At 35.3% G+C, this 10,506-nt stretch overlaps 1 protein-coding gene across 1 annotated transcript; it reads right to left on the bottom strand.

Moving 5' to 3' along the window:
* Positions 1-6,471: 6,471 nt before the first annotated feature.
* GSTt1 (glutathione S-transferase theta 1) lies at positions 6,472-10,323 on the bottom strand. The gene is made up of 5 exons (XM_028311164.1): positions 10,134-10,323; positions 9,958-10,048; positions 9,641-9,791; positions 8,418-8,601; positions 6,472-6,845 (listed from the first exon to the last, which is right to left on the bottom strand). The coding sequence occupies exons 1-5, from the start codon at positions 10,243-10,245 to the stop codon at positions 6,697-6,699; spliced, it is 687 nt and encodes a 228-aa protein (XP_028166965.1). The 5' UTR covers positions 10,246-10,323; the 3' UTR covers positions 6,472-6,696.
* Between the last annotated feature and the right edge of the window lie 183 nt (positions 10,324-10,506).

Genomic DNA, 10,506 nt, shown 5'->3' on the forward strand with positions numbered 1-10,506 from the left:
TGTCTTCATTTCAACCAGTCATCAGTCAACACGTCTAAAAATAAAATAATCACGTCAGAAATTGAGAATAGTCAACACTTTTTAATTGTTATTAATAAATTAACTAACGTTTTGATGCAATACCACTTTTTTTCACAAACGCGGCGCGATTTACCAAAAAAATTAATAAAAACCCCACCGCACTTCAATAGTATCGCGCAATGAAAAAATTTTTTACTCCACTATTTTAATATTTTTACTCACAAACTTCATAATTTATTTGATTTTATCAACTTTAACAAAACGGCCTACGAGCTACGGATTCCCGTAGCGTTTCGTAGCGAGCGCGCGGAGCACGTCTACGACGCGCCGTAGACGGCTACAGACTAGCCAGCCGTAGCTGCGAGCTACGCGCTACAGACTACGAGCACTGATTTTACACTCGATTTTCAACCCTCGGAAAAGATTTTACAGTAACTTTTCGATGTCGCGCAATAAAATACGGAAAAGTTAAAACTTTTAACCGCAAACGCGCGTACTTTATGAACTTTTGACGATTGAATGAAATGTTAGAAAATATTTTTTTCGCTTTCGTTAAGCTATTTTTTCAATGAAATAATTCTGTTATGTCAAAAAAATTAAAACATGTAAGTACGCGTCGTTTCTCAAGTTAGGGTTACAAAAAACAGTATTTATGCTTTTAGATAAAGAGTGTTTTTGAATAGTTTAGATTTTATAGTCGTGTTTTTTATGAAAACACATGCTTTATAGACTTTTTCAGCTGAATAAAATTAAATTTAGTGAGATCGTGAATAGAAGATAGTCTTAAATAATTTTAATGAAAACGGAATCGAGTAATTTTGCACCAAAACGATATCGGAGGATCATAATTAAATAACTTTAAGAAAGTTAACTAAAATCTGCCTAATTTTAATTTTGAAATGAAATATAAGAATTTAAATTAACACAAATACAAAATTTAGAAATTCAGCGTCAGAAAATAATCGGAAGAGTATAAAAAATATTAAAATAAAACCAAGTATTAAAATGAAATAAAATCATTTTCAACAAAACCAAAAAAGCATAAAATAAAATACCAAAAATGAATATAAAAAAGGTTACTTACCCATGAAAGATGCCGTCAGCTCACTGAATTTACGAAAACTGATTTTAGAACTAAAAATTTAACTTTAAATTTTGATCAAACTAAAACTTTTAGTCTTTCTTCTGCTCGATGCTCTGGAGACTTGCTGGTAGACGTCTGCTCGCTAGGAAGGACCCCGACGGAATGAAAATTCGCGTTCAGTAGGGCAGGAACTAACGTATGTGGGCGGGGACAGCTCCCCTCCAATGGGCGGGACTTACCCCACTCGACCAATCAGAGCGGCCCACATATATAGCAACCTCCCCCATTTACTCGGAATTCAGGAGAATGAAACTTTTTTGCTATGATTTACAGCTAAATACATCGGTAGAATTGTTGAGTTTCTACGAAAAGCTTTTGTTACACGTGTATTGGAAAACATTCATTTTCAGAGATTCATCCGTTCATAATACATAGCTACCCCTTTCAATATTAAACACGTAATTAATATTGGAAGGGATTTAATATTAATAGTTATAGAAATTGAAGCATGAAATTTTATATAATCTTTTACTGACAGCGTAATAAGCATATCGTTAGTGACTTACTCCCTTACTAATAAAACTTACACGCTCGTTGAACAGTGTTTTAAAGTGACGTTTAGTATGGAAATGTCATTTTAAAACATTGATCAACAACTGTGTAACTTTTTATTAGTAAGGGGGTTAGTGCCTACGATTCTTCAATTAATCGTCTTTAAAATGAAATTCTGAAAGCGTGCCGGTGCCTGTAATAATCGGGTTCTTATAACTTGTAATAATTTCATCGTGTATTATCTTCCGTTATAGGATAACTTTTCATTAAGCCTACTTTATCTTTGCTTTACAGCTATGAATATTGTACAATATAATATATAATGAATTGTTTTAGTAGGTATCGTCCTATCAAAACCTACTTATTTAATTAAAGATGTAAGGTATTTAAAGATGGATAGCTAAGTAAAATTCTACTCGTATAAAAATGCCTTATCATGAAAGGACAATAAAGAATCTACCGTCAACAACTTAAAAATCAAAGCAGCTTTTGGTAAAAATATTTAACTTCAACAATTTTAAGTGGTAACTTTAAACAGAGATAAAAACGTCATTTCAGAATACCTAGTCTACAGTAAAGTAGGCTTACCTAGGCTCTACTTACATTAGAAAGTTAACTGTATTTAGGCTATACCTACCTAATACTTAGGCCATGACGTTTTTATTGCATTATAACCAAGGTAACAAACGTCATTTTACTTTGAACTGTACAAATTATATCATTTATGTAAATATTTATTGAATGTCTTTATTTAGTAAAGTTAGTTAACTAACTGAAGTTAAAGTGAACTGATGAGTCACGTTATAAGTTAGCAAGGAAAGGCTGAGTGCAACAGGTTTGTTTTACTTACCTACTTCCATGTGTCCGTTCAGGAACTTTACTTGTGCTCAACAGGTGCCAGGATGGCAGTTCTTATATAAAGACCCCAAATAACCACGTCTTTTGGTTTCTTAGGCTGAGTTGCACCACCTTATTTTAACCATGACTATAACCATAACGGTGTTATTTATATGGAGTTTGTTAAAGTTAAAGTACCACCGCTACATTGTCGATATTCCACCAGCTCGCACTAAGTGTTTCGATGACTGTTTTTTAATGTGAACAGCTAGGGACTGGAATTCGCTGCCTGCTGCTGTCTTTCCTGAACACTATAATCCGGGCCTTTTCAAGGCGAGAGTGAATAGGCACTTACATGGCAGATATTATTATGTACCATCCTAGACTGCATCTCACTTAAAACCAGGTGCGATTGTGATCAAATACCTGCCTTGTCATTCATTAAAAAAATAAGATGGTGATGGTGCCTTAGAATTAATGTAAGACGCTACATTAGAAGTAAATTGAGTAAAGTAGCCGTTCTTCTTGTGTAGGATGTAATAGAGAATCTAAAATGTAGAGTCATAACCAAAACAAAACAATATCTGGTCCTAACGGAAACCCTAAGAGCATAATGTGAACTAAATTACCAAATGCTCTAGTTTCATAGTTGAATAGAAAATAAAAAGCTCATATGTAAGCTTTTTCTAGAGATCTTTTCAAACCTTAAAATGATGAAAACGCTCTTGAGGAAGTTATTGAACATTTTAAATACACAAATTACTTTACTTATTTGATTTTTGCAAGTTGCAATTCCAATTTTACATGAACCATCGGACTTTGCCCGCTGCGGCCGCTGCGTTGGCCTTTTATCGTTTTTTGTGCACTTCCCTGAAACTTAGTCTTATAGATTTCCGTTGTTGATAGTGATTTATTTTTGTGAGATATACCTACATTAAACTTAGGTACGTATTATACTTGCTTACTTTATAACATTTCATAATGTATTAGTCTGACGAATACTTACTCCATTTGATCCGCAAACGAAAACCATTAATTATTTAGTACGTTACAAGGCTGCAAGGTTCCGTACTTCTGCTTTGTGAAATCCAATTGCAATCGCATACGTGGAATTGATTGAGACGGCGACACGGCTGCTAATGGCACGGCTTCAATGGCGATCTAATTTGTGGAAAGGGCAGAGGGTAGATAGATATGTATATTACTATCCGTTCGCTTTAAGTTTGCCGCTGGCGATATGAAGTCACTCGAAGAGAAGCGTCTATAACTATAAGAAATTATATTTAAAATATTTTTTATTTATTAATATTAATAAAAAATGTGTATTTGCGTAAAATAAGACACATTAATTGCGTTTAATCACTAACTAACTGCATTTAATCGCGGCGCGGTTGGAGGAGGGGACGCGCATTCCACGGACCGGCAAACTTAGCGCGAAGGGGGTTGTATGAACTTGTATGTACGGTAGATTATAACCGTGCTGTAAGCAATCTTTTTTCAAGAGAGAGCTGAAAATCAGTGTTCTGCTCTTTTTAGAGCAGTATTTATTATCATTATTATGAAAAACTTTATTGCTTTGGATCTATCTGTAAGCTCACTTGTATTTTAAATAACTAAATAAATTGCACACAAAAAAATGCAGTAAAAAAGGCGAACTTATTGCCTCATACAATTCTCTCCCAGTTGACTCATTTATTGTCCCGAAGTAGTGGTAGGGTTAATACTAGGACGTGTAAGTGCTTTTTAAAAGCCTGTTTGAAAAAATAAATGATTTTTTTTTTATGGCATTTGGGCCAAACAGAAAATTAAAGTTGGTGGTGCAAAAATAATTACTAAATTTTTAAGACCACTTCTCCTCCACCGATTGAGCTGAGGCATACTTATGTAAGTACGATGACAATGCAATGTTATGGTATCGTTGAGCTGGTCTGATGATGGAGTCAGGAGGTGGCCATAGGAACTCCTAAACGGAAAGGCGGAACCTCATCGAGTTTGGGTTTGTTGGATTTGTCTTTTCGAGCACTTTAGTGCTAGATGATCTCCAGGGCTCTGAGATTGAGATACAACTAAAAAGTGTAAAATAAAATTTAAATAAAAAAAAAACTTTTTTAAAAAGCTTTATTCTGAAATGCAGTTGTACTAAAACGAAAAAAATAATTGTATGCTAGGTTTAAAATTAAATAAATAATTTCTAAAGCTTGTAGCGCAAACTGAAAAAAGAGGATAAATTCCATGCGCGATACAAGCTTTCGAAATTATTAATTTAAACCTAGCATACAATTATTTTTTTCGTTTTAGTACATTTTAGAATAAAGCTTGCAGTTTTTTTTATTTATTGCTTGTAATGTAATGTCACTATTTTTTCTGCTACTCCTGTGCTTGTTACTCTTTTAAGCTTTTTGCTTATTGTGTGTCAATGTGTTTTGAAAATACACCATTTATCTATCTAGAAGGTATGTTATATGACTTCTAACTTGGATAAGAATACTGTGGAAATATGATTCTTATCGCAATAAACTAACGTCAGTCGTATTTTATACTTAAGGCCGGGTAACAGAGAAAATGGCGAAAATGAGGTTTTCATTTTTCATTTTTGAGGTACTAAACAGTAAAATAAAAGGCTAAAATTTTTTTTGGGCATAGTTGAGGATATTTTCTAGGGCTATTAACGGATGGAAACACGATTTGATGAAGTTGACTCGATACAATAAATTCCCAAAGTTACCTCTATTCGTTTTCTAATTATGGTTTTATTTTTAAAATAAGCGATTTGAGATTCTGAATCTTTTACTAAACTAAAGTTCAGAAATAACTTGAGGGCTTTTAACGGATGAAATTTTTATATTGCGTCTTATTTAGTTACTATGTTAAAAAATGTGGAAAAAATCGCCTATGACGGCTTGGACAATCTCAATCAGTCGCGCGGTGGCGCTTACGGAGGACGGACGCGTGCCAGTTTTTTGGCCGTGACAGTTCTCGATTTGTCAATATTTTTGACAATGATGACTTTGATGAGTCACAGTATAATAATACCAGTGTTACTGGAGAAAGCTAAAATTTTTGATAATTAAGAATTCTGAATTTTGTCTACCTATTGAAATTGAAATCGTTGGCATCCTTTTAAACTAAGACTCTACTCAAACAACTGGCACGTTTGCACTAATTCAAAAAACGGCTACCGCAAAGCCAGTATGGTCTGAGGATAACTTCGTATCGTACTTTAAACTCAACTAAATGTCATTCACTCTAAATACATTTTAAAGCGCAAAATTATAAAATCAGTGCGTGGCGAGGGAATGACGCTAAAAGCTGTAGACCATTTTTCAACTAAAGAAAATCAAATTATTGTTTATTGAAACCGCAAAATATTAATAGAATTTGATGTAATATACATTTAAATACATTATTCGTTAATTAAAACAAAGGATAAAGTTGATGTTTTTTATAAATGTGGGTCCCAAAACACAAACTTTTGGAGTACGGACATGCCTAGGGAATGACGTTTTGGGTCGTTCAAAAGTAATTTAAGATGTTTTAAAAATAGTTTCAAAAAATATAAATGGGTGATGAATAAAGCACATTGCGAGCTGTTATTTAACAATTTTGGAATAAAATATTAACAAATATTTCATGTGAAATGTGGCGCGGACTAAGAGTTGACATATTTTTGTGGAATGACCCATAATACAAAATAATGTAGACTTCAGATATGAATATACATCTTTATTTACTTCATGAAGTTACAACAAAAATATATCAATCCTCAAAACACCATACCATAACTATATCCTTAAAATAATATTGCAATGTCATTAGGTAACATGAAATAAAATTCCTAACCCTTAAATGCTAATTGAAATGTAAATTGTGTACACCATATTTGATCGTTCCATTACTATAATCAGTGAACGTGAGTAAGTAATAATATACGAATTTCTTTAACTGTTTGCATTAATCTCGTTTTATCTCGTGGCATTGAATTTAATGTACAATGTATCTCTTTGTAAATATTACCAAAATAGACAAGATTTTATGAGCACATTTTATAAGAAAAAAGGGTAACAATATTGGTTTCTTGCGCTGCTTTTTTTGCACTTGTCGACATTATTTTCCCGAACCAGTGGTAGTGTTAATGCAAAAAATATTGGGATATGTAAAAGTGCTATTTAAAAAGCCACCTTAGTGAAATAAATGAATTTATTTTACAGTTTTGCCATCTGCATCTGTTTGGTGGCGATTTTGTTGACGGTGACGTGGGCTTCGTCGTAGTAAGGGTTGAAATGCTCTTGCACCTTCTTGGCCCACGTCGCTATGGCGGGGTAGTGCTCTTTGGGGTCGTAGCCTGCCATCCCTGTGGGTAATAATAATAAGTATTAATAAGCCTTTTGATTCTGAACTTGGCTACATAATAATAACAAAATATGTTATAAAATATGTTAAATATTAAGTTCTGTGTTATAAAATATCCCGAAGCTCAGTATGCCTCTTGGCATAGGCCTCCTCCAACGATTTCCATTGGATCGTGTCGCGTGGGTAAATGACTGTTTAAATACAGGATTGAGAATATGATAATGGTTGAAAAAGGTTAACTACACTAATGATAATGTTTTGGGGTTGGTTAGGCAGAATGCTATAACTTGTAATTGAAACCTGAAACTGTAGGTTTAACAAAATCACAATTTAACGGGTCCGTATTTATACGCAGCACACAAGTCTGCAGTCAGGGCGTTGCCGGGCACTAACTCCGTGTCCTGCCCGAGCCGTTTCTTGTTGAAGTCTTCGAAAACCTATGTTCGTCCTGTGTGAACAAATAACACTCAGTTTTACAGCTCCGCCGCAGCGAACAAATCGGCAACAGTCAGGGTGTCGCCGGCAACGAACTGGTTGCGGATGCCGAGCCACTTCTCGTCGAACTCGAAAAAACTCTCTTACTACGATAAAATACGAGTACACACAGCCCGTAGGTTACTTACTCGGTTTTTCTAGCTCCGTGGCAGCGAACAAGTCGGCAACAGTCAGGGTGTCGCCGGCTACGAATTGGTTGTGGATCCCGAGCCACTTTCACGTCGAAATTGAAAGTCTTTTACTGCGATAAAAAACGAGTAACTCACAGCCCGTTAATAACTTACTCGGTTGTTGTAACTCCGTCGCAGCGAACAAACGGCAACAGTCAGGGTGTCGCCGGCTACGAATTGGTTGCGGATCCCGAGCCACTTATCGTCGAAGTATTTAAGAACCTACGGATATAAAAAACGAAATTTTCTCTTTTTTTGATGAAATAACTTACGCGGTTGTTAAAGCTCCATCGCAGCGAACAAGTCGGCAACAGTCAGGGTGTCGCCGGTTACGAATTGGTTGCGGATCCCGAGCCACTTATCGTCGAAGTAATTGAGAACCTACGGCTATAAAAAATAAAAGTTTCTCTTTTTTTTATGAAATAACTTACGCGGTTGTTCTAGCTCCGTGGCAGCGAACAAGTCGGCAACAGTCAGGGTGTCGCCGGTTACGAATTGGTTGCGGATCCCGAGCCACTTATCGTCGAAGTAATTGAGAACCTACGGCTATAAAAAATAAAAGTTTCTCTTTTTTTTATGAAATAACTTACGCGGTTGTTCTAGCTCCGTGGCAGCGAACAAGTCGGCAACAGTCAGGGTGTCGCCGGTTACGAATTGGTTGCGGATCCCGAGCCACTTATCGTCGAAGTAATTGAGAACCTACGGCTATAAAAAATAAAAGTTTCTCTTTTTTTTATGAAATAACTTACGCGGTTGTTCTAGCTCCGTGGCAGCGAACAAGTCGGCAACAGTCAGGGTGTCGCCGGTTACGAATTGGTTGCGGATCCCGAGCCACTTATCGTCGAAGTAATTGAGAACCTACGGCTATAAAAAATAAAAGTTTCTCTTTTTTTTATGAAATAACTTACGCGGTTGTTCTAGCTCCGTGGCAGCGAACAAATCGGCAACAGTCAGGGTGTCGCCGACTACGAATTGGTTGCGGATTCCGAGCCACTTCTGGTCGAAGTCGTCGAGCGCTCGCAACATGCGACGCTTGTAGCCCGCTAGCGTCTTTTCGTCTGTTTGCCTCCCGAGTAGAGCGGGCTCCAAGCTCTGTTAACGCCAAGTTTAGTAAGAATTTGTTTTGCTCTACGCCCTTCAGCGACAGTCCATATCCAAAAAGAGTGTTTTTTTGGCACATGAAATATTTCAATGAATAATAAGCAAACAACTGTATTACATTTACCTTTTTCATTATTTTCATTAATTTACCACTATTTGGTACTAAATTTTTAATTTTCATTACTTTGCGATCTTTTTGTATTGTTTTGAATCTGGCGCTCTGCATTAAAGTCGCGCGCGAAGTGTAAGGCCCTTTTCACATGGGACGTGTGAAAAGGGCCTAAGGGTGGGTTGCACCATCTTACTTTAGCTTTGACAAACGTCAAAAATCTGTCAAACTCCATACAAAAAGCACCGGTTATCGTTATAGTTACGGTCAAAGTTAGGTGGTGCAACTCAGCCTAAGTATTTGCTTACTGTTGTTTTTTAAATGTTTGAAAAACCAAATTATAGTTTAAGAGAAGGATTTTTTTTTCTGGCCTTGCTGTGTTTTTAAGTACTGATGTGTAAAAATAAAAGCTTGTAAAACCAATATTATCATCTTAATTTTATTTTTTATCTTGAATGCATGAATCTTCCATCTTTGAAGTTTTTAAAAATTGAGCATTTTCTAATTTAGTATGAAACTAGACTTCATACTGATTTTATAGGGCCAAATACTGTGCAAGGGTTAAATCAACAAAGGTATCTTTATTAGATTACAAAGGTCAGAGATAAGAAGATATTATTGTTATCATAACTCATGGACAGTACTGATACTGATGTAAGATAAAAAAAACTACCTATCTAAACATAATGTTATAATAGGCTAGAAGAAAATAATTTAAGAATAGTAGTCCCAAAATAGTAGAAAGAATGTTTTTTTTTTTAAATTTAGATTGCAGTCTGTTAAATAATGAACATGTGAATGTTTTGTATATCGATGAGGAGATACTATAAAAAGAATGCAGTTTCTAAAACATTCAGTAGCCACAGATTGTGTAAGTACATCTGGGTACCAAATGATAAAAAGATAAACAAATAAACCTACCTTAACTCTAAAGTACATGGCACAGTGCCATCGCAGGCCTACATGTTGCCACTCCAAATATTCGTCCACCCGAGCCCGTAGTTTGCTATCTGATGGGTACAAGCTCTCAGGAATCATCTTTTCTTGGGCCAAGTATCTGACTATTGCAACACTATAATCAAAATATCAATATGATTAAATGTTCCTCATCTTTTACCTAATTAATATTTTAAATTATGGAATATTAATGAGCTTAAGTATAGGCAAACCTAATGGCTTGCGTTTTTTTTAGTAATTCATTTCTATTTCGATAAATGGTATAGGTAGGTACTACAAACCTCTCAGATAAAATAAATCCATTGTGGTCAATCACTGGCACTCTCTGCATTCGATTAATTTGATTAGTGAACTCCTCAGAATAATGTTCAGCTAAACCAAAATGAAAAGTATTAAATTTTACTTTAGAGCTGATAGAATTTTCAATCAAAACTTACTCAAACAAAAAGTTGGTTACCTTTCCGGAGATCCACATATTTGGGCTCAAAGTCACATTGGACTTTTTTGAGAAGAATAAATAATGTTCGAGATGGTTGGGACATTAAATCATAATACAATTTTAGCGGCATTTTTTGTTAATTTTAAAGTAAAAACTATCAGCGAACTTCGAAACTTTGCATATAATTTGACAGCCAAAGCATGTCTCATCTGTGGGCCAAAGTACAACTAGTGATGTGATACTGACTGATGTGGCAATGGCGAAAAGGGTGAATGCTGTGTCACACGCAAATGCGAAGTAAACGAGTGTTGTATCGAGTTATCGACTAAAAAATAGGGACACACCAATCAGAATATTCAATTTCAGAAACATCACTATATTTGGCTAAATT

This window comes from Ostrinia furnacalis, unplaced genomic scaffold, assembly GCF_004193835.3.
Source record: "Ostrinia furnacalis isolate ACB-3 unplaced genomic scaffold, ASM419383v2 OfSCF3210, whole genome shotgun sequence".
NCBI lineage: Eukaryota > Metazoa > Arthropoda > Insecta > Lepidoptera > Crambidae > Ostrinia > Ostrinia furnacalis.

Excerpts from the sequence above, each read along its gene's own strand:
- GSTt1 (XM_028311164.1), bottom strand. The coding sequence starts at position 10,245 with ATGCCGCTAAAATTGTATTATGATTTAATGTCCCAACCATCTCGAACA. Across the intron at positions 10,049-10,133 it reads ATATGTGGATCTCCGGAAAG|CTGAACATTATTCTGAGGAG; the intron begins GTAACCAACTTT and ends ATTTTGGTTTAG. Across the intron at positions 6,846-8,417 it reads CACGGAGCTAGAACAACCGC|GGATGGCAGGCTACGACCCC; the intron begins GTAAGTTATTTC and ends TATTACCCACAG.